Source organism: Sceloporus occidentalis, unplaced genomic scaffold (genome assembly GCF_023333645.1).
Source record: "Sceloporus occidentalis isolate IW3139 unplaced genomic scaffold, rSceOcc1.0.p SCAF_69, whole genome shotgun sequence".
Taxonomy (NCBI): domain Eukaryota; kingdom Metazoa; phylum Chordata; class Lepidosauria; order Squamata; family Phrynosomatidae; genus Sceloporus; species Sceloporus occidentalis.
In genome coordinates this window covers 1680711-1705279 of record NW_028317049.1, presented here as the reverse complement: position 1 = coordinate 1705279, position 24569 = coordinate 1680711, and the positions used below count along the sequence as shown (strand labels likewise).

The 24569-nt window shown below is 41.5% G+C and overlaps 2 protein-coding genes across 2 annotated transcripts in view; both read right to left on the bottom strand.

The window, feature by feature from the left end:
- The window catches only part of LOC149286381 (uncharacterized), a 276304-nt gene that overhangs the window by 29380 nt on the left and 222355 nt on the right, over positions 1-24569 (bottom strand). The window lies entirely within an intron of this gene.
- Positions 9983-17672, bottom strand: LOC149286388 (uncharacterized). Its single transcript, XM_089494175.1, has 4 exons — positions 17051-17672; positions 16092-16212; positions 12576-12919; positions 9983-10051 (listed from the first exon to the last, which is right to left on the bottom strand). The coding sequence occupies exons 1-4, from the start codon at positions 17120-17122 to the stop codon at positions 9983-9985; spliced, it is 606 nt and encodes a 201-aa protein (XP_089350301.1). The 5' UTR covers positions 17123-17672.

The window sequence follows — 24569 nt, the reverse complement described above, 5'->3', positions numbered from 1 at the left end:
ATCACCAAAAGTCAATATTAGTTTCAGAGAAAGAGGTCATGCCTGACAAATCTAATCTCGGTAGATGATCCTGGTAGATGAAGGGAATGCTATGGATATAGTATATCTTGATTTCAGTAAGGTTCCCAATGTCATTCTTGCAAAGAAGCGATTTTGGGCTGCATCAATAGAAGTATAATGTCTAGATCAAGGGAAGTAATAGTGCCACTCTATTCTGCTCTAGTCAGGTCCCACCTGGAACATTTTGTCCAGTTCTGGGCACCAGAATTTAAAAAGGACATTGAGAAACTGGGAGTGTGTCCAAAGGAGGGCAACTAAAGTGGTGCAGGATTTGGAAACCATGCCCAATGAGGAATGACTTAGGGAGCTGGGGATGTTTAGCCTGGCGAAGAGAAAGTTAACAGGTGGTATGATAGCTCTGTTTAAATTTTTGAAGGGATGTCATATTGAGGAGGGAGCATGCTTGTTTTCTGCTGCTCCAGAGAACAAAACCCAGAAGAATGGTTGCAAACTACAGGAAAGAAATTTGAACTCAACATTAGGAGGAACTTCCTGACAGTAAGGGCTTTTCGACAGTGGAACACTCTCCTTCCTTGAAATGCAGTGGAGTCTCCTTCCTTTGAGGTCTTTAAGCAGAGGCTGGTTGGCCATCTTTCAGGGATGCTTTGATTGAGAGTTCCTGCATGGCAGAATGGGGTTGGACTGGCTGGCCCTTGGGGTCTCTTCCAACTCTATGATTCTATGATTCTATTATTTATATTCCAGGTGGAGAAACTCTGGCCCCTGGGCTGGATAAGACCTGTATTTCTTCAATGATCTGATCAATGGCCTCCGCTCATTACACCCCCTTCTGAGCTTAACTGCTGTGATAATGATAATAATAATAATAATAATAATAATAATAATTATTATTATTATTATTATTATTATTATTATTATTATTATTTTATGTATGTACCACCTTTCCAAAAACGTACAAATGTACAATTACAAGATTGGTGTGTTTGTGTGTGTCAGTCATAGCAGGAGCATGAGGTATGTACCTTCCTCTGCTTGCTAAAGCCACACAGAAATTGAGGCATGTACATTTGTGTGCATTGTTTCTGAATGGATCTATTGCTAAAATCACAAATTCCTCACTTTTCCTTGTATATTTTTTAAAAAGATGCACACTGCTGAATATGTTGCACTTATACAACAAAAATCTATAAATGCATAGGTTTATGAGTGAAGATTGCATCCTGGATTATGCTCATTTTTGGGAAGTGAAGACCTATGTAAATTCATTATATAAACCCAGTGAAACTAATACCTTACAAAGCTCTAGTAAACAACATGTACACACACAGTCCCAAAACACTGGTGCACTATGTGTCTGGGGTCTGGAAATCTCACTTCCACCTTCTGGGAAGACAATGTTGCCACAGGCCGAATTTGGGGCTTTATGCCTGCAAAGCAAGGGCTCACTCTCTCAGCTGCAACCCTTCCACACAATCTTGGACTGAAACATTTAAACGAAGTTCCTCTTTCAGTTCCAGGAATAAAGACCTACCTTCAGTACAAAGACCCTGATTCCTGCAGCCCAAGAAAGGGCTCTTCCGCAGTCCTTTATGGCCGGAGCCTCCTTGGGTCAGAGTCCATCTCCTCAGAGAAGGGTTGCTCTGAGTGCGAAGGAGGAGGAGGTCCACAGGGCTGCGGGAGGGAAGGCATTGGGAAAAGGTCAGTGCCAATGCCCATGGAGGGCAGAAGGTGACAATGCCTAGGAAGCTCCTCTGAGTCTCAGCCATTCTAGGAATGAGTGGCAGGAGTTACTCCAGGGGGCTGAGGGGGTCTCCTTTCCCAAAGGGGGAGGCAAGGACTGGTGGGACCCTCTCCAGCTAGGGCCCTAAGGGAGGGTCTCTTTCCCAACCTCTCTCTCACAGCCCCCAAAGCCCAGCCTCCCCACTGGCCCTGAGTCCCTGCCTCCCCTTTCTCAGACCCCACAGGCACCTTCCTTCCTTCCTTCTCTCCAAAATGGAGGGCCAGAGGCAGAAAGGGACACACTGCCTTCATTTTGGCCCAAGGAGCCTGGCCTCCTTCTGAATCTGGAGCCTCAGGGAGAGAATAGGAGCCTCTCGGTTCAACTGAAGAGGCCTCAGAGAAGGTTCCAGAACGTTATTCCCCACAGTCACAAGCAGCACAAAATGGCCGCCAGAACGCAAACCGGTTGCTTCTGCGTCAGTGCTTGGCAGATGGCAGTTTGGGGCCTTCAGGGAACCCAAAATGGAGGATCTAAGGGCCCCAAAGTCAGAAGGGACCCCAAACATGATTTCTGAACCTAAACAACACAGAAAGGTTTTCCTGATTGCACCTGATGGCTGTGAGAACACAAAAAGTCCACAAACAGGATTTCCAAACCTTAACAACACCTAAACATTTTCCTGATGCTATTGAAAGGCGGAACCTGATCCCTTCCTTCATTACAATCAATAGTGAAAGATATTACTATTAATATTAACAGTGCCCATTGTCCACAACCCAGCTCAGGTCTTGACCGCTCAGGGAAGCCAGTCCAGCTGCAGGACTGGGACCTCTTTAACTGCCCTGGCTCAGTGCTAGGGAATTCTGGAAAATGTAGTTTTGTAAGACATTGAGCCTTCTCTGTCAGAGAGCTCTGGTGCCACAATAAGCTCCAATTCCCAGGATTCCCTAGCACTGGGCCAGGGCAGTTAAAGCACTCTCAAACTGGACTATTGCTGCCGTGTGTTTTGGACCTTACTTGACCTCAAATTGTCCATAGCCTGCAATGCATCTCCTGATTCTGTTGGCAGTCCCTCCCTCCCAACACTTTCTCATTTCCCCCCAAAACCAGCACAAAGCTGGCAGATGGAAAGAGGTTTCAAAGCAGCATTCAAATCTGCCATATTTTATTAAGAAACTAAATGTCCCGAATTTATGAACTTTGGGGCATGTCCACCACATGTGATATAAGCTTCCAACATTTCCAACAATTGCCAGTGTCATTTTTATACATTTTTGCCAATCTGTTTGGAGTTATGTACCACCTATATACCATTTTATAGTAATTTTCTTTTATATCTGAACATAATATAAATTTAAAGTCTTGTCCCCATGCTCTTTCCTATGCTTCTAATTGGATATTTTTAACCTATATTTTGTGCCCATTGTATCATATGATGTTTTATTTGTTCTTGTTCTAGTTCTAGTTTTAATAACAGTTTATAAAATTTAGAGATTTTCTTTTCCCCTTTATCTAGTATAATCAAATCTAATTCTGTCTTTTTTTAAAGTTATCCCAAATTGTTTTTCATCTGTTTTATATCTTTCTCTTAGCTGATAATATAAGTACCAATTTATAATAAATCCTTCCCTATTTAACTCCTCCCTTGTTTTTATGATTAATTTTCCATCTAACATTTTCAGAATATCTTAAGCCAATCCTTCCCTTCTATGTTACCTCTCTTTAAAATCGCTTCATGTGGAGACACCCAGTCCGGTAATGCTCTATACAGTTTTTCTTTGTACAATATCCATACCTGCCATAATGTTTTCCTCAATATATGATCTTTGAATTCTTTATTTAAATCTACCTTACCCCACCACATATACGCATGCCACCCATATCTCAGATGGAAGCCCTCTAAATGTAATCGTTTTTTATCCTTTAATTCTATCCAGCTATTAATTTATTCTAGACAACTGGCATAAAAATATAATTTTAAATTTGAAATCCCTAGTCCACCTCTATCTTTATCATCTGTCAGCGTTGTCCACTTTATCCTTGCTTTTCTTCTTGCCCACACGAACCTCTTTAAATCCTTTTCTCATGTCGTAAAGATTTCCTTGTTATATATTATTGGTAAGTTTTGAAATAGATGTAATATTTTAGGTAACACACACATTTTTATTATTGCTATTTTTCCCAATAGTGATAGTTGTAATTTGGACCACTTACCCATATGTTTTTTTTTATCTCTTGCCATCTTGATTTGTAATTACTATCGAATAAGTCACTGTTTTTCTTCGTAATTTGTATTCCTAAATACTTTACTTTCTTTTGGATCTTAATTCCTACTTTCCCTTGCAGAATTTCTTGTTTATTTTTTGTCATGTTACATGTAATCAAAGCTGGTTTTTATTTATTTATTTTTAGGCTGCATACTCTCTGAATTCATTTATTATTTTTAGAACTTTATGTGTATTTTCTAGGGGGTTTTCCACAACGATCATCACGTCATCTGCATACGTTCTAATCCGTATTTCCTTTCCTTTGAATTTAAATCCTTGTATTGATTCTTCTATTCTTATTTTATTACATAGTATTTCTAAACATGTAATAAATAATAATAAAGTACCTTTATTTTCTGGAGTGAGATGGACTTTTCCAGCTGACTCACTGTGATGATCTCTGGTGGTCCAAGCAGCCAAACCGCGGCCCTGTAATAATAATAATAATAATAATAATAATAATAATAATAATAAGATATTTATACCCCTCTCTTCAGCCAAAAGGCTATCAGAGTGGCTTACAAATTGTTAATTAGACATTTAGACATTATGGCTCTTAGCCCAGCAGACCCTGAAATTCCTGAAATCACGCTGCCTCCACCCAGTGAATTATAAAAGGGTTTCCCTTAACCTACACTGGGACCAGTTAAGGAACCTTATTTCTACTTCTTTACTGATCTTCCCAAGCATCAACTGAGCCAAGACACGTGTAAAAGGAGTGTTCAGTAGTAGATACTCCAAGGAGATATGTATTAGATAACAAAATATAACTAAAATATAAGTCATGCAAGGTATTAAGAATCTTGCAGGTACAATATTTGTAAGTATATAATATTCAATACATATAAGCTATTAAAGAAATAAATAGAGCTAAGCATCCAATTCTGAGACTAACTTCCAAGATCCGCTCTTTAACTCTCTCTCTCCATCTCCAACCGACACAATTCCCCCAACTGTCTCTTGGTCTCTCAGGCCTTATATCTCCTTCTCACGGAAGCTTCCAGAAGAACCTTTATCTTGCTCTCTGATTGGTCAAGAGAGCCTTCCGTAGCAGTGATGTCATTCTGCATTTGCATAAACCTCCCTTTACTGCCTGAAGAAGACCTCCATTGACTGGAGCCCAGTCATTACACTTTCCCAAGGCAAGGCTTGCCCCTATTTCCCAATGTTGTTCTTGGGGGTCTGTCTTCCAGTTGTTTCCAGGTCTTATGGTGACCTTATGGGAGTCTCTGAAGGGGTTTTCTTGGCAGGTTTCTTCAGAGTGGGTTTCCCATGGCCATCCTTTGAGGCTGAGAGAGTGTGACTTGCCCAAGGCTTCCGTTCTTTTGGAAGCCTTTCTGCTTTATCTTCTAGAAGGCAGCTGAAGTGTTGCTTCTTGCTCTGAAGAATGAGAGGAACCTTGTGACATCCAAAAGGCTAACACTCTCTGGTGTTATGTCTGATAATATGTATGTATGTATTATGTATAGAAAGAACAATTACAGTACACAAATCAGCTTCAGTTTATCTAGTCTGAATAACATACTGATGTAATGCAGAATACCATCTAAACAATGATAATGTAAAAACTAATTTCAGTTTATTACTATGAATAACCTACTAATGTAAGTAATACAGAATGACTTCTACAAAAATAATATAAACAAGGGCAATTGTGAGTACAGTTACACAAAGGTTTCAGTACAATGACAATTCATATAATTAAGAATGGGCTACAACAAAACAACAAAAGGAACAATTACAAGACACAAAGGCCTGTTACAGACTGCCAAAATAAAGCTGCTTTGGGTCTCTTTGGAGGTATGCTGTTTAAATGATGCATGCATCCTAAGAATCAGGAAGTTGCACCAAAGCTGCACTCCAGTGCTTAGGAATGGAGTGTGGCTTTGGCGCAACCTCCAGACTCTTAGGACCCATGCATCATTTAAATAGCATACCTCCAAAGAGACCCGAAGCAGCTTTATTTTGGCAGTCTGTAAGTGCCTAAACTCCCTCCAATTTCTCTGCTCTGGGTGACCTACTAAAATAGATTATATGTAACTAAATGAAGCTCTGTTATCCCTGTCTTTGGGAATTGATGGAGCACATTTCAAGACAAGAGGCCTTCCTCAGCCGCAAGGGAGCAGGCTGTCATCTGAGATACTCTCATTCTTCCTCATTCAAAAAATGTGCCAGATACGTATTTTGCAACCGATCTTCCTCTACTTTCCTGCATGAAACCTGTCCTGGTTTTGGGATCTTCTGGGGAGGCACTGGTTGCTGTCCCACGAAACTCTCAGGTGCATTTGGGGGGAAGGCAGGAGAGGGCTGCTTGGGGGCTGCTCTCAGGAGTTGGGACCCCTTCTTAGTCTTGCCGTTTTCATTAATATTCTGCTTCCCCCGATTTGGGACACAAGGCAGGTTCTGACCATTAAAACAACCATTGTTTTTGTTGTGTGTCTTGAAGTGGTTTCTGACTTATGGCGACGCTATCCTGGGTTGTTCTTGGCAAGATTTGTTCAGAGGAGCTTTGTCATTGCCTTCCCTTGAGGCTGAGAGAGTGCGACTTCCCCAAGGTCACCCAGAAGGTTTCTTTTTAAAACTTTATTGTACTAAAATACATATAACTTGAATAGTTGGTACTTTACTCCCTGGAAAATGAAAAGAAACGTATAGAGTATCGGATGGAAACTGTTATAGATGTAAAAACAAAAAGGGTGCCCTTTACCACTCTATGTAAACTGCTTTGATCTTTATGGAAAAGTGGTATATAAATAAAATTTATTATTATTATTATTATTATTATTAGTGGTGAGGTTGTGAGGAAATTAAAAACAACAGAGAGAGATCCATGCAATGAAATTGATGTGAACATCTGTATAAATATATATTTCTTCAGTTGTTGTTAACCTTACAAAATAGTAAGAGAAGTAGACAAATTTTCTGTGTAAAATCGAATAAAAAAATTTGCAGTTTCTTTCTTTTTTTACTTAAATTGTAAAGGAATAATTCACAGCTCGAGATCATATTTCGGAGGAAGGTTTCAAGGCAAAGGACATTCAAATGGGCTCGAATTCAGAAGACGGAAAAGGAAGCCTTAAGAGGGTCCCAAAAGACCAGTCAAGACTCAAATTTGCTTTTACAAGCAATTTATATTTAGATTATGTATTGGTCGTGTTTTATGTATTTGGAAACTTAAATAAAGATGAATTTAAAAAATACATATAACTTATAACAAACAAATGAACAACATTTAAATTACCATACATACATAGGAATACCATAAATACATATAATTCTAAATGCAAAATACATTAGAATAAACTTCCAAACCTAAAGCGACAGCTAGCTCCTTTCTTTAAATAATCCTCTTTTATCTCTGTCTAATTAGTCTTTACATCTTTTCTTGTTCTTAGCTGCCCTCAAGTCGATTTAGACTCATGGCGACCCTATGGATGAGAGTCCATAATTCTCTATTTGTCTTCATACTTAACCTATACCAGTTTTATTTTGAACTGGAATTATTCCCTCCCCTTTTCAATGTAAATCCTTTGTACATATTCCCCCAGATATTACCATTTCTTCCCACAATACACAGTAATCTTCATTAAAGATTTGACGTTTATATAATCTTTATTATTTTCTGAGTCATAAAACTAGAAAAAACGACACAAATCCAGTATCCATAACATCACTGTCACAAATCTTTCCGTTTTCTCGGACCCACTTTATGCTTTCTGTCTTCTTGGCCTTTCAAAGAGCTCACTTTCATAATATTATAACCGAACTCTGCTTTTAAACACAAATTTTATGCAGAACTCTAAAACGTATAAACACAATATATCCCAATTGCTTATTGATAATATCAGTTTTCATTTATGTTCTTATCTATTGTCAAAATAACGTATGCATAACTTCGCAGTATTCGATTCCTTCTTTATCATGGTTTACTTTAAGCAGGAGATTCAAACTTTCTTCTACTGACCTATAATTAATCAGGAAATAAAAATATACATTTAAACAAATATTTGAAGAACAAACTTTGTAGATTCAATTCCAGTTAATTCAAACCTCAATGAGCTTCAGATTTAAGTTCCATCCTTTTCCCCATTCGTCTTCTCTTTTTCCATATCCTAATTCTGAGCCCTACAAGAGAGTTTGTCCCGTTCCCTGCAATCATTAACTCTCTGCATCCAATTTTCCCGTCTTGGAGTCTCATCTGACTTCCATAACTTTGGTATTTCAATTCTAGCTGCTGTTACAAGATATAATATAATCCTCCAATATTGTCTTTCGTCCAGTGGGCTTAAACTCGAAGTCATATTGAATAAGTACAATTTAGGGCTCATTTTATTCCCAATATCTGCTGTATTGAGTCATGTACTTTCTTCCAAAATGTCTGAATTTCCCTGCAATGCCACCATATATGATAGATGTTTCCCTTTTTACAATCACACCCCAACAATTCCCCTGTGCTAATTTATAAGGGTTTTTTAAGCTTCCATGGGGTGTAATATCACCTGTTCATTATTTTCATGTGGTTCTCTTTTAGATCCTGTGCTACTTGATCTTTGGAATAGCGGTATATAAATAAAACAAATTATTATTATTACTGTACATTTATTTGTTCTATTCCAGGCGTTTTGCCATTCTTCCATTTTCATTTTGCATCCCATATCCTGCGCCCATTTCACCATATACTCTTTTACAGTCTCCTGTTCCATATTCCTGACCAACAGTAGTTTGTGTAATTTGGATATCCTTTTCTTATCAGGTTGCCAGAACAAATCATCCAATCCGTTTAGTCTAGCTTCGATCCCTATTGTTTTGTTGTCTACCAGCAATCTTTGTTTTAACTGGTAGGAATTAAACCACTGTATATTATGTCCATCCTTGTTAATATCTTCCCTAGATCTTATCGACCAATTCCCTGATTGATCCTTCTTAAGCCAATATTTGTAAGTGAGCCAATTACTGATGCTTAACCATCAACCGAAGAGTGCCTTTTGGGCCGATGTCCGAAGTGGTAACTTAAAATAAAATGTCTTTTTAATCTTGCTCCAAGTGAGTAGTAAAGATTTCCTCATTGGATGATTATTGAAATCTTTATTCATCCCCAACTTCTCATAACATAAGAAGGCGTGCCAACCAAATCTTAACTGCACATTCTCTAGATCAAGCATTTCTTTGTCCTCTAATTTAATCCAGCTTTGGATCCAAATTAGATTACATGCCCAATAATATAATCTGAAGTCTGGGAGCGAATAGCCCTCTCTCTCTGAAGCATCTTTGAGCTCCTCCCATTTAATCCGAGGTTTGTGTCCTTTCCATATGGATTTTTTTAGCTCGGCTTCCCAACCTTTAAATATCTTATCCTTAATCTCTATTGGCAAATTTTGTAGCAGAAACATAATCTTCTGTAGAACTGCCATTTTGATTACGGCAATTCTGCCTAGTAGTGAAAGATTTAACCAGCTCCATCTCCTTAAATGTTCTCTTATGTCTTTCCATTCCCCTAAATAATTACTGTCTTTAGAGATCCAAACTCCTAAGCACCTCAGTTTCTTTCCTACTTGGAAGCCCGGTTTCCTCTTTCATTCCTCTACCTCTTCTCCAGTCATATTTTTAGTTATCAACACTGTCTTGTCTTTATTGATTTTCAGTCCTGTGAATCTGCCGAATTTGTTTAGCTCCTGTAGCAGCAGTTCTCTGCCCCGATTTGGGTCCTCCAAAACTGTTACTACGTCATCCGCAAACGCTCTTATCTTGGTTTCCTTTCCTTTCCTGTTAATCCCTTTTATATTTGGATTACCTTTAATACAGGAAATCAAAATGTCCATCACTTCTAAGAATAAGAGCGGTGATATCGGGCATCCTTGCCTTGTGCCCTTATTCATCATACATCCTTGGGATCTTTCTCCGTTGATAATTAAGCTCTTTGCCGATTATATATTTGCCTTATTGTCTCCCATTTCCATACTTTTTACCACTTCTATCAAAAAATCCCATCGAAGGCTTTCTCCGTGTCAATAGCAATGATGACACATTTTTTCTCATTATTGACCTGGTAAAATTCAAGACAATTTATAATCGTTCTGATATTGTTCCTAATCTGTCTGCCCGGTAAAAACCCGTTTTGCTCCTTCCCAACTGTCGAATTCAAAATTCCCTTCAGTCTGCTGGCAAGTATTTGTGTGAATATCTTATAATCAGAGTTAAGCAAACTTATTGGTCTATAATTAGTCATTAACAAGCTGTCCTTTCCTTCTTTAGGAATTAAAGTGACACTCGCTAGCTCCCATGAGTCTGGAATCCCCTCTGCATTAATAGGATTAAACCATTTATATAGTGGATCCACTAGTTCCCCTTGAAATGTTTTATAATATCTAGCTGTAAATCCGTCCACTCCAGGGGATTTCCCCTCTTTATAATCTTCTTATCTTCCCTCCGTCTATGGGGCCTGCAAAGGGAGGGGGCTTCCTTTCCTGGGGAGGGCATGGTCTAAATCTTCCCTGTCTATGGGGCTTCAAAAGAAGGCTCCAGGGCAGAGGAGAATGTGGCCCAATAGAGGGACCCTAACATTTCCCCAAATGAGCACATTCTCCGTCTCTCTGTCCAGAGGCAGAGCCCTCTTTCCCAAAATGGCTGCTGAGGGATTACTATCCAAATGCCCCCTGTCTTTCAGCAGCCCCCTTTATGCCACCTCTTCCCTTGGCACTTTCTTTCTTTCCTTCCTTTAACCCCCATCCCTTCAAGGAAGGGGACTTTCAGGCAAAGAACTAACATGTCCTTTCTGCATGTTCCCAGAGGAGGATCACTGAGCTTTGCAGGGTTGTTGTGAAGGGTAAGGAAAGGATGTGTGTGTGTGTGTGTGGTGGGGGCTAATTCAGATCCTGTGGGCCTCTAAGCCTAGTTGCCAGGGGGGTATCCCTCTCCCCAGAAGGGGCTTTGAGCTCCCTCCATCTGCCTGCTCTTGGCTTTGGCCTAAATCTGGGCTCTTCTCTCCCCCACAGACAGAGCCCCCTTCCCCCAGAGAAAACCCCTTCTCCTCAGAAAGCTGTTGTTTCCAATGCTATTGAAGCCTATGCTATCTGATGCTTTTTATTTATCACAAAAGTCTTTTGACTGGGAGCCTCCCCTCTTCCCAGAGATGAAGAGGGTGCCCCCATTGGAAGACCAAAGAGGGGGGCTTGCAAGCCCTTATCTCCCCCCAAATGAAGAGGAAGGGAGGGAGGGTCTCTCCTCTGCCCCACTTTCCAGGAGGGAGGGGCTCCTCAAAGGCCTTTTACATCTAAAGGACCCTGCCCCCTCCCCCCATGGCCATGCCTCTCCTCAAGTGCCCCCTGCCCCCTTTTTCTCATACATTTCTCTCCCCCACTTCCATCTCTTCCTTCCTCTGAACAGACTGTGAGAGCAGCAATGGCTTCAGGGCCTGAGACTGAGCATGTGCACATGCCCCAAAGGCCCCTCCTGAGCATGTGCAGGGATTGCCAGGGCCTTGCTGCTGAGGCTTATTCCGTTAGCAGCCTTTGCGGAAAGGGAAGGAGTGCACCCACCCTTCCTTCCTTCCTTCCTTCCTTCCTTCCTTCCTTTGAGGAGACTTGGAGGATGCCAGAATGGAGCCCAAGGAGGAGCTGGACTCAGGAGGGAAAGGGAAGGAAGGAAGGCTCTGCTTTGTACATAGAGCTCTATCTGTTTGTTTGGTATGTGGTTGTGTGTGTTTGCCTCTTTTATTCTTATGGCTGGGAATGGAGCTGAGGACTGATGAGAGAATAAAGTGTATTTTGTGCAAATTCAGAACTTCTGTGCATCAAAGAGTCCAACACATTGAAACAACAAATAACTTTATTGAGAACACATAATCAGAAATCCAGTGTTTAAACCAGAACTGTCCTCCCCAAGACAAAGAATACATTGAAACCCCAACACCTAAAACCCCACCCTCTTCCAATCCTAGCCCCCACATCCACAGTCGCACAGTCTATGCCCCAAAGGGAACAAGGCCCCCATTTGCCATTCCCAGAAACTACCCCCTTTCTGTTAATACCTGCCCCCACCTTTCTTCAGACAACATCCCACACTTTCCAAAAGCTATCATTCCCATGATTATTCTAGCCAGTTGTAAAAAAATCCCAGCACCCCCTATCTAGCTGACCTATACCGTGACCCATAATCCCCAGCCAAAATTATAACCTGAAGCAATTATCTATACTAATAGCAATTAAACTTAACAAATTATAACTTTAAAACATAAACTGATATATAGTCAGACAAACATAACACACACAATCATAAGGGTCTTTTCTTTTCACCATTGGATTGAAAATATACTTTTTGTATTCCTTCTTGACAAAAACAATGTTAGTTTACTGCTGAGATTTGAGTGGCTTCCCTCCTGTGTGGACTCTCTGATGTGTCACTAGGCTTGACTTCTGAGAGAAACATTTCCCACAATGCTGGCATTTGTATGGCTTCTCTCCTGTGTGGACTCTCTGATGTCTCACTAGGATTGACTTCTGAGAGAAATATTTCCCACAATGCTGGCATTTGTATGGCTTCTCTCCTGTGTGGACTCTCTGATGTGTCACTAGGTGTGACTTCAAAGAAAAACCTTTCCCACAATGCTGGCATCTGTATGGCTTCTCTCCCGTGTGGACTCTCTGATGTCTCACTAGGTCTGACCTCCAAGAAAAACCTTTCCCACAATGCTGGCATCTGTATGGCTTCTCTCCTGTGTGGACTCTCTGGTGTCTCACTAGGCTTGACTCTTGAGAAAAACATTTTGCACAATGCTGGCATTTGTATGGCTTCTCTCCTGTATGGACTCTCCGATGCTTGACTAAGACTGACTTGCAAGCAACATTTTTTCCACAATGCTGGCATTTATGTGACTTCTTTCTTGTGTGGACTCTCTCATGACTCACAAGTTCTTCTGTAAAGAAGGGCAATGACAGATAAGACTGAAAATCAGAGTTAAGAGAGGAGGGTGTTACCCCCAGATTTGGCCCCCATTTACCCTTCCCGATTTGACAGTAAATTAATAAATTTGGTGTGAGTGACCCGAGCATGATCCTGTTCCAGATACCCTAAATCCATGAAACGATTGTATCCTTACTCATAGCAGATAGCAAAGAAGAGACAGGATGGGGACTGCCTCGAGGGAATCAGTGGAAGCAGATAGTGAAAGGACTGTTGAAAAAATATTCCATTAAACATGATTAAAAATATTTGGATTGACAAGTGGCATCCTATCCTGTGAGGCTGCCATAGAGTGCTGAGTCAGAGCCCAAAGCATGATGCAATCTAACTGCAGAGGTCACTTCATGCTGTTTGGCACCAGGAGATGACTCACAACCAATACAGTATACAGCTCACATGCGGATTGGTGTGGATTGGATTGGAGTTGTGTGTACAAGAGATGGTGAATTTGATGGAAGTCAGAGAGTTTGCAAATATTTGTATTATTTTGCAACTCAGGATAGAGAACCTCCAAGGACTTGGGTGAAATCAACTGTGTCTATGAGTTACTTGTAAGTGTGGACAGTAGTTAGTGCATTGCCAAAACCTATATCTGGATATTTGTTTCCATACTCTGCTATGTTATTGTTGAGCTGAATCTGGAAGTGTTGCTTTCAGATTGCACTGTACATTGGCTTATGAACAGGACTGGAATTCAGAGCCAAGAAATACCTGAGAGCCGGTGTGCTAATCCCTTGTGTCTGAGGTATTTGCATCAAGCATCCGTTGCATTCAATTTGGATTCAGACAATTCTTTCCCCCCCCCAGGAAACATACTAAAGCAATTTAAACCATTTTGAACCCTCAGTCTCTGTCCGTAAGCAACAATTTCAGTATAAATGTCCGCCCTGATATTTACTGTTCTTTGGCGTCAGTCCCATTGCAGAGAGACACTCTGTTGGTTTACATGGCTAAGCGCCTCAATATACTCAACAAACCCACTTTCCGTTCCCTTGCAGGACCCTCAGCAATCGGAATCAAGAGCATTCTAGGAAGTGTATTACCATTAGTATAGCTTTACATTATTCACCAATCCCATCCTTGTTACTTACCTCTTGTGTGTATGTATGAATGCTTGTGTGTGCGTGCGTGCATGTATTTTGCTTTTTCCCTAAATAAAACATAAAAACCCATTTGAAATGCCTCTGGAGTTATGTGAGATTGCGTGCCTGGTATAGTTGGGCTGACCTCCAAGGTCACTGTTGCCTGACGAAAATTATGTCTCTTCTTTGAGCTAAGTACCAAATCCCCCCCCCCCCCCCAAAAGCATAGCACTTGCAATTGTCCTCCCCAGACTCCAGCATTTTGGGTAACAAAGGGCCTCTGGAACGAAAAATGCAGTTAAGCAAGCTCAGGTTGGAAAATAAAAGTGCTTTTTCTCGAATTGTGTCCTCCTTTCCTTCCTTCCTTCCTAAATATTACTCATAATTGCTAAATAAAACCACTTAATATGTCTGAAAACAAGGACCTGAGCCGGTTCTCAATAGTTCACTAAAACCAGTTCACTGAAACCTGGCCCTTCCCAGGGGTCCTTTCCTCTCCGCACAGAGCTAGGCGATCCTGGCTTTGCTCCTGCCTTCCCCTCCTGGCTCCCAGAGGCCTGATCCCCTTCACTTTCTCCCTCTGCGATCTAACCTTCTTTCTTGCCCATCAGCATCTCATTTTCAGCATCTCTTCCCTGCCTTTCAATTTTTCACTTTCCGTCCGTCTCTTTATCACAGACACATCCCTACAGAGTGTGATACATAAAAGGGGCACTTTGAGGCCCATTTGTTGAGAAAGGCGGGATAATCAATATACAAATAATTCATTGGCAAAGGCAGAGCAAAAGAGCTGGGACCTGGACTCCAATTTTGGTGAGGGTCAAGCGCCAGTGAGCAGCCTTAAAACAGCTTTAAAACATTTATAAGGCAGGCATGGACTACTGATGGGGTTTGGAGGAGATCTCAGGGGCAACCCTACATTGTATTGCCGGGGGGGGGGGGGGGCAGAATGAAATAATATTCTGCTCTTCAACATCTCACAGCATCCCTTTGGGGAAGTGGAGGCCATTTTACCACTGTTGTGCCCTCCCTGAGCCACTGCTCAGATCTTTCCCCCAAGAAGACGCTCCAGAGCTTTAAAAGGATGGAAGAGGCACCAAAAAAGGTAGGAAACTTGCTCAAGGGTGTGCCGAGTACCATTTGGGTGTGAAAAGCATTAATGTCAATGGCTTCTTTCCACAAAATCCTAGGTTAGGCAGTTTAGGATGGAGTATTTAGAATCCTTAGAAACTGGAGAGCAATAGTGCCTCACTGAACTACAGATTCAAATATTCTACAGGATGTTGCTATCACAATTAAATTAGGCTTGAAAGGGATCTAGGACTCCTAGTAGACTGCAAGTTGAACATGGGCCAACAGTGTGATGAGGCAGCTACAGAGGCCCATGTGATTCTAGGCTGCATCAATACAAGAATAGTTTCTAGATCAAGAGAAGTATTCTGCATTGGCCAGGCCTCACTTGGAATCATCCAGTGTAGAGTTCCAGGCCCCACAATTCAAAAAGGATGTTGACAAATTGGAGCATGTCCAAAGGAGGGCAACCAAAGTGGTGAAGGGTCTGGAAACCATCAAGGTCTATGAGGAGCAGCTTAGAGAGGTGGTTATGTTTATCCTGGAGAAAAGAAGATAAAGAGTGGATATGATATCCATTTTTAAGTATTTGAAAGGTTGTCATGTTGTACAAGGAGAAGGCTTGCTTTTTGTTGCTACAGAGAAAAGGAGACACCACAATGGATGCAAGACACAGGGAAAGAGGTTCCACCTAAACATTAGCAGGAACTTTGTGACAGTAAGAGGTCTTTGACAGTGGAATATATTCCCTTAGAGTTTGGTGGAGGTCTTTAAAGAGAGGCTGGATGGTCATCTCTTGGGGGTGATTGGATGTGTATTCCTGCATGGCAGAAGTGGGTTGAACTGGATGGCCCTTGTGGTCTGTTCCAACCATATGATTCTATAATTCTAGTACAACCAAAGCGACACAATAATATAGTATGAAAGGGCCTTCAGTCTTTATAGAAAGAGCAATGGATTCAGGTTCCTTACCTACAGAAGCCACATTCTCGTAATTGTCCATCATTACATAACTGTACAAAAGTTTCTGTTTCTTTGTCAACAGATTCCATTCATCTTCGGAGAAATATACTGCCACATCTGCAAAGGTCACCTGAAATAGAAAATAGTTCTCATCCAGATAGTGACTAAATAAAAGGGGAGGAAAGCACATGGTTCATCCCAAATATTGTTTCATCACTTCAGAATTCAGTCCAGGAAATAAACTTTAAATTCTGTCAACAAGAAAAAAATCTATTGCCTTTGAGATCAATTTGGTTTGAATACTTTCAATATAATAAACAATATAATTTAGGCCATGGCTGGGATATAGAGGATGGATTAGGATACTGACTATCCCAACACATTTAGTACATTTATCCACAAAAGAATTATGGTGCATTTAGCAATTTCCTGCCAAATTTCAGAGGCAAATGTCATTTTTAAAAAACAGTTCTGGGGAGCACTCTGGACTTGAGGGCCACTGGGCCCACCCCCAATTTAGATCCAGAGATGGTCTCCCATATCCCCAACATTTCACAGACAGGAAAAGCAAGGCACATGTGGACAAGCAACACCAGAAGATGGAGAGGATGGCCAAAGTTGTTTATGAGGAAGATCACACAAGCTATGAAGGGCACAGTAGTTTGTTTTTGCCTCCACCTCCTGAGCCAAAAAGGAAGACCCTGGCAACTTATCTCCTCTCCTCTCCCCCCTTTTGAGTAGATGGGGTGCAAACCCCTTGGAAGTCATTTTTCAACAACCCAAGAGACCTGAGGAGAAGGGGGAATGTGGGAGGAGGAGAGAGAAACCAGGACATTTTTGAAAGCCCCTGAAAAAGTGGGCTAACCAGGACATTCTCTGCCAAACTGGGACAATATGTTCTTTACTTGCTTTCATGAACTGGCCCTGCAGTGACACAAATGAAATTAATAGTCAGGATGGCGACTCACCAAAGAGTTGTACTTGGACAGCCTCTTTCTCTTGGAGCCCAAGTCCCTCCGCTTGTCCTCTGTGTTGGCCATTAGGTGGGCAGGGGGCGGGGGTCCTGGTGTCCTGGACTTGGTTCTCTTCCAGAAAAATATGCCCCAAAGCTGTGTACAAGGAGGCCGAGATGAAGTTCCTGAGAAAAGAGACTAGGGTTAGGCTTGGTTTGTCAAGAAACCCTGCATCACTCAAAGACACAAAGAACAGCATGCTGCTAGTGAGATACGCAGGTGACATATGCCTCCTTTGAACCAATGCAGAGGTGGGCGTCCCTTTCCTCCCTCTTCACCAAACAAAGCCATCTGGACCTATCATAGATTCACTGCAGCTCCCCTACACAACAGATTCTCCATGTTAAAACGCTTTTGACATTGCTATGTTGTGCAACACGTGAGGCAACACGTTAACGTATGGAGCCAGACTCTGCACCTTGACTGTAGTCAGTTGATTGTGAGCTGAAGAAACACCTGTCGCTTTCTCAGTGAGCAAAGAGACACTGTAATCTTCTCTCAGATGAGGCTTTTATTCATATAAGAGGTTCCACTGTGTACAACACTATATACTTCGACACCCTCCACCATCCACACCAGTAACAACCCACTCTGAGGCACACACTGTCTGACTCTTCCTCAGTGACAGTTGAGAATGACAGTTGACAGTTGCATCAACATTCCAGTGATGCACTGTTTAAATGCTGACACATCTAACTGCCACTAGAGCTGTCAATGACTTCTAGTGGCCACATGCATGTCATTTCCTCAGACCTGTTCACCATGGTCCTGACACTCCATGCCTTGTGAGAGTGGAGGGGGGTCAGGGGATGGGGAATTGGAGAGGACCCTGGCTATCTCCCTGTAGCTAGATGTGAAATGAGCGCATCATCTGCTGAAACCTCCTGACCTCCCCAGTGGCCCTCAGAGGAGAATGCCTTCCTTTGGCTTCTGGCTAGAGAAACACAGCTGGAGGCTCCTCCAATGCCTCACACCCAACACTCTCATCAGGCATGGAATGACCATGGAGCATGGCTTCCACAATTCCCATTCTTCATTTTGTAGTCCTTCTGATTTCACATCTATTTTAAACCTCTCCCTCATTTGACGATAAAGATACCAGTGACAATCTAGGCCAGATTCTTTAGGTTCTTCTTGTGTTTTGATCTCTAGTTTTCCTTGCGATTCTTTCAGTACATCCTTGTATCTTAACCAGTTAGTTTTCTGGATAATTTCCTCCCAAAAAGAGCCTCATGTGGCAAACACCATAAAGGTATTTTTGGACATATTCTACACTTGTTTTACTCCAGATCTTCAATAGAGCTTTTCTTACGAAAGGATTTGTGTTTCTTTATGAACTTTCTGTTAACCGTAAATTAGGCATCCATTCCACCCAAATCTTAAATGTTCACCCTCCAGACATAACAAATCTTCATTCTCTGACATAACCCATTCTCTAATCCAAACTAAACAACAAGCATCATAATAAAGTCCTCTTCTACTTTTGTCATCACAAAGTATTTTCCTTTTTATCTTGGCTCTTTTTTTATTCCAAATACATTTTGAGATTTCCTTTTGCCATAGATACAAGGGTTTTTCATTCTGGATGATGGGTATCGCTTGAAACAGAAACAGTATTTCAGGAAGGAAAGTCATTTGGATTAGTGATATTTTTCCTAATAGCGATAAGTGTAATTTCTCCCATTTTTCTAGGTCTTTTCTGATCTCATTCCATGTGTCTCATAGTTATTGTGAAATGGATCTGAGTTTTTATGTGTTAAATTTATTCCTAGATATTTAACTTTTTTTCCCACTTTAAAACCACTAATTTCTTCCAGGATTTGCTCTTCCTTTTCCTCATATTTTTTGTTATTAATGTTGTTTTGTCTCTGTTTACTTTTAGTCCTGAAACATATTCCAATTCCACTATTACATCCATCAATTGTCTTGTGCTCTTTTCTGGGTTCTCCGGGGAATACAAATGTCATCTGAGAAGACTCTCATTTTAAACTCAATGTATGTTAATTTTTATTCCATTGATCTTATTTTCTAATTTTATCCTATTATTCAGTGCTTCTAGGATCAGAATGACGAAAAAGGGTGATAGTGGGAAAGCTTGCCATTTACCTTTAGAAATCTTAAATTTCTCTGTTTCTTTATAGTTAACAATTAGTTTGGCTCTTTGATCTTTATACATTGCCTTTATCCATCTATAATAAGAAGCTCCTATTTCCATTTTTCAAGTGTCACAAATATCATATCCCATCCTATGTTATCGAAGGCCTTTTCTAAAAAGATAAGTGTTTTTTCATTGTGCCTTTGAAAATATTCAATTGTATTTCAGATTTTGAATGTTATCTCTGACTTGTCCTTAAGAATCCAGTGTTTAAGACCTTTTTTGAGTCTATGGGCCAAAATCATAGAAAATAATTTATAATCCATATTTAATAAGGAAATTAGCCTAAAGCTCTTTACCTCAGTTGCATCTCTATCTTCTTTTAACAACAAAGTTATATTAGCTTGTTTCCATGTTTCAGGATAATGGTTTTCTTTGATGGCATTTTCTTTTATGGCATTTACAGGAAGAAATACCTTTAAACCCTTTGATCTTTTTGCTCAATATGACATGTAAACTGAAAAAGGAAGTAGCTAAAAGATTTCCCAGACTAATTTTGTAGATGGTCACTCACAGTATTGGAAAAACATCCACATTCCTAAAATAGAGGAGTGGATAATTAAACTAAGAGAAGCAAAGGGATTGGACATTTTAACCGCAATCATGAGGGATAAATCAGTTGAGAAAACTAAAGAGGACTGGTCATGCTTTGATTTATTTTGTAATACTAATTATTGATTTACAATCCCAGATATCATATGGAAAGTCTACTTGAACATTAGAGGTTTAACACATATCGATACCTTGAAGGAATTTAAGTAAATTAAATAAAAGGGTCATCTTAGCTTAACTTGGAAGTAACTTAATAGTACATTTCTGACCGTTTTGTATATCAGGATGTTATTTATTGCATGTTTTATGTGTATGTTATAGGTATTTGTACTTTTTTGTTGTTGTAGTTGTATTTGTTATGCAAATGTATTGGTATGTTTTTTCATTTTTGTTTGCAAAGGATTGTTTATAAATAAATTACAAAAGAAAAAAAGTGGTTTCCATCCGGATTATTTCTGTAGTTCAGATACAGCCTCAGTTGGTTATAAAGGATAGAAGCACCCAATTCGTACTTTTATCCTATTAAATATGGTTTTGCTTTTTTTAAATATAAGCAGTTTGTTTTTCTGTCTAATTCTTATTTTTCTTGTTCTTGTTTGTTTCTATGTTTGTTTGTTTCATTCTTGGTAATATGAGTTATTCTGGTCTGTCTCCTTCCTTCTTGCCTGAAAAACTATTAATAAGGAAACTGGGGAGACTTTAAAATTCCCAAAGGAGCCACTTTTGGCCTTTTTTGGGGGACTAGCCTCCTCTTAGAAGCCAAAGCCCAATGTTTGTGAAGAAGAAGAAGAAGGCTTGTATTAAAACTATCCTCCCATTTCTGATCCCTTTTAAAACCCATGTTCCCCAGAAGGAGCAGAGCTGTGTAATAAGGAAACCCTCTCAGAAAAGAGACACAAAAGACACACAGAGACACACTTCCTTCCTTTTGGCCCAAGGAGCCTGGCCTCTTTCTGACTCTGGAGCCTCAGGAGAGAAAGAGAAGCCTCTGTTCAACTGAGACTCAGAGAAGGTTCCGGAACATTGTTCCCCACAGTCACAAGCAGAACAAAATGGCCGCTTGAACACAAAATGGCAGCCTCTGCCTGAGCGCTTGGCAGTTGACAGTTTGAGGCTTTCAGGGAACCCAAAATGGAGGATGAAAGGGCCCCAAAGTCAGAAGGGACCCCAAACAGGATTTCCAAACCTTAACAACACCTAAAATCTTTCCTGATGCTTTAATATAGAGACTCCCTGAGACATTCTTTATAAATATGTCTTTACATGTCTGTATAAATAAATAAAATTTAATAATACTAATGCTACTACTAATAATAGTAATAATAAGTTACAACCAGGAGATTTCTCCCTGTGTAGCGGGTGAACCCCAAATCCACAAACCCGAAGGCCCGTGGCCTGCCAGAGGACAAGCAGAGTCAAAGAGACCGAACTGGCTAGGATAAAAAAAACGCTTTATTCTCTTGGCCAAGGGCAGCAGCACGCACACACACAGCAAGGTGGGCGTTATCAAAACTGCAGCCCCGAGGGCCTCTTGCCATCTTCTTTTATGCCCTTCTAACTCTACTTTTCCTAGCGTAAGCCAATCACAAAAGCAAAACAGCATTGTGTCCTACATTTTCTTTTTGGCATTACATTTGCTTGGCATTACATGTGCTTGCTTGCTTGCTTGGAGCCTGGAATGTACAGAGAGATAACTGTAAGATACATACTCGGCTAAGCTAGGCTCTTCAAGGCCGCTGGTTAAACACAGGCCATTGTATTCAGAGCCCTCCAGAGGAAGGAGGGGGTGATTATGTGAGTGTGTTTGCTACTGCCACACACAGAAAGAAAGAGTGGGGGCCAGCATAGCCCATTTGCACTTTACTTTGTAGGCTCAATCTATGGGCCTTCTGTAACTATTGATTCTTTTGCAAAGCAAAGTACAGAAGCAAGAAAGCATTACTATTATTGTGTTCCTCTAACCTGTGGCTTCTCCCCCAGAGGCCTCTGCGTATGCTCAGGAGCCCCTTCTTCTTCCCCTTCTTCTTCCTCTACAGAATCCTCCAGACGCCTCTCTGCTCCTCCTCCTCCTCCTTAGGATCTTCCTCTAAGCCTTCCTCCTCCTCCTCCTCCTCCTCCTCAGGTCCTTCTTCTAAGCCTTCCTCCTCCTCTTCCTCAGGCCCTTCCTGTAAGCCCTTCCTCTTCCTCCTCCTCCTCCTCCTCCTCAAGTCCTTCTTCTAAGCCTTCCTCCTCCTCTTCCTCAGGACCTTCCTGTAAGCTCTTCCTCTTCCTCCTCCTTCTCCTCCTCCTCAGGCCCTCTAAGCCTTCCTTCTTCTCCTCCTCTTCCTCTAAGCCTTCCTCTGCCTCCAGCCCTTCTTCTAAGCTTTCCTCCACCTTTTCCTCCCAGACTTTGGGGGTAGAATTGTGTGCCTTCAATTCCTTTCTGGGGATCCTAAGGCAACACTGTCACAGGAGTCTCTTTGTGGGTTTTGTTGAAGAGTGTTTACCATTGCCATCATCTGAGGCTGAGAGAGTGTGCCTTGGGGGCTTGGGGTGTGCTGCGTGCCTTGAACCCGTGTCTAGTGACCCTATTCCCAGGGTTTCCTTGCCTTCAGGTTTGCGTTCCACTTTGCCCTTTGTCTTCCACTGAGAGAGTGTCTGCTGCCCAAGGTTCCCCCGCAGTGGGTTTCATGGCCCAGAAAGGATTCCATTTCCTTCATGTAGGTGTGTGTGTGTGTGTGTGTGTGTGTGTGTGTTGTATGCCTTTCAGCTGGCCATTGGTCTTCCTCTGAGGCTGAGAGAGTGTGACTTACCCAAGGTCACTCATATTATATAATGGGACTTTAGCACCCATGGATTTTGCTATCCAAACAAAATCCCAAAGGATAGCAAGGGCCCATTGTTTTTCCATCTTTTTTTGCAAACAGCAAAGCAGATCTTGCTTGCCTGATCTTTGCATGTTGAAGAGCAGTGTTGGGCAAATGCTAAGAGCTGCCTTGTGAGGTTAGGAAGAGGGTCCTGGAAAACAGTCCTCTTCCTCTGGATCCACAGACTCAGAAAGACATGGGCCCCCCATTCAATGGGACCCCTTTCTTTGAGGCTGCTCTAGGTCCAGGAGGGTCTCTCAGGAGAGATTGGGAAAGTCAGCCTTTGAGGAGTTCTGGTCCGTAAAGGTTAATATCTCCAGGCTTTGCTGAGAGGGCAATATTTGGGATTTGGGCAGATCCAGGCTGCAGGGCTCTCTCAGATCTGGTTCAAAAACACTGCAGAAATTATGATGATGATAATGATGATGATGATGAATCTTCCCTTCAAACCCACAGAGCCTTGTGGACGCTCAAATAGTAACAGAGGTCATAAACACATTGCAGAAATAATCCAGTTTGCAGAAATAAACCACTTTAACTGCCCTAGTTCAGTGCTCGGGAATCCTGGGAATTTTAGTTTATTATGGCATGTGAGTTGTCTGGCAGAGAAGACTAAATATCTCACAAAACTACACTTCCCAGAATTCCCTAGCATTCAGCCAAACAGCTAAAGCAGCCCTGAACTTGGACCATTGTTAGTGGTTGGCTTGGAGCCTGAATAGGGTTCTAGAAGGCTGGTGGGTTTGGTCGTTGGCTGCTTAGGAAGAAGGGCTCCTTCTGGGTTTCCTTGCCAGGAAAGGAAAGGAAAGGTGGGTGCCTCAAGATGCCTTTGGGAGACCCCTAAATTTGGTTCCTTTGTGAGAATGCTGACTGAGGGGGAAGAGAAGGGTGATGGATTTGGTCCCCAGGGAGGCCCCTGGTCAGGCAGGGCAGGCCACACAACATTCGCTAACTCCCAAGTCAAATCCTGGTTTCCCTTCTTTTGCCCAGGACCTAAACCTGGACCAGAAAGGATCAGGTTTTATTTGCTTTCTTCTCCTGTGACAGGTGTTTTTCCTTGCCCTTTTTACACATGGCAGTAAAGATACGATACAGCAGGGCCTGGCATTGAGCTTCCAGCTTTCATGCATGATCTTCAGACAGGAGATGAGGCTGCCTCTTCTCCATTTTGGAGGGAGCCCAATTCCAGGAAAGAGGAAAGGGCTCTGTGCAAACATCCAGATCAGATGTGAAAGCAGTAGCTTATTATAATTTGCAAGGCTTAGTTAATTGGTTTCTTCAACTAGAAAAATTGCAGGGGTCTATGGATTGGTTTAGTTTCTTGCTTTCTCTCAGTTGTGGTGGTACAAGGGCTCACTACTATACTCTGCATTCACCATCTGGCTAGAAAGGAGGAGGCTAAATTAAATGCCTTTTGTCCTTAGTTTTTTGTGGATTTTTGGGGCTATGTGGCCATGTTCTAGAAGAGTTTCTTCCTGACATTTCGTCAGCATCTGTGGCTGGAATCTCTGAAGATGCCAGACACAGATGCTGGCCAAACATCAGAAGAAACTCTTCTAGAACATGGCCACATAGCCCCAAAAACCCACAAAAAGCTATGGAAGCCGGCCATGAAAGCCTTTGACTTCACGCTTTTTATCCTGTCTCTCCAAGCAAGTGAGAAAGAATAATCCTTCAAAAATTTCTCTCTTCATTTCTACACAGGAAAGTATACTGAGTAGATTTGAATGACAAACTGTGAGCGACTGTGGTTAGTAATTTATGCATTAGGCTGAATGAGATCTCTAGAGGCCCTGCCCCAGGTCCTAAGTTTTAGCTCACAAACCTCAGGACCTGAATTCACAGCCCTATAAGAGAGATGGAGGGACACCAGAAAGTAGGCAACCTAAGTCCTGTACATATTATCCAATTGTACCAGTTT

Coding starts and splice junctions, on each gene's coding strand:
- LOC149286388 (XM_089494175.1), bottom strand. CDS start 17,122: ATGGCCAACACAGAGGACAAGCGGAGGGACTTGGGCTCCAAGAGAAAG. Junction 12,920..16,091: donor CGAGAATGTGGCTTCTGTAG/GTAAGGAACCTG, acceptor CCTTCTTTACAG/AAGAACTTGTGAGTCATGAG. Junction 10,052..12,575: donor TTTCTTTGAAGTCACACCTA/GTGACACATCAG, acceptor GAATTTTACCAG/GTCAATAATGAGAAAAAATG.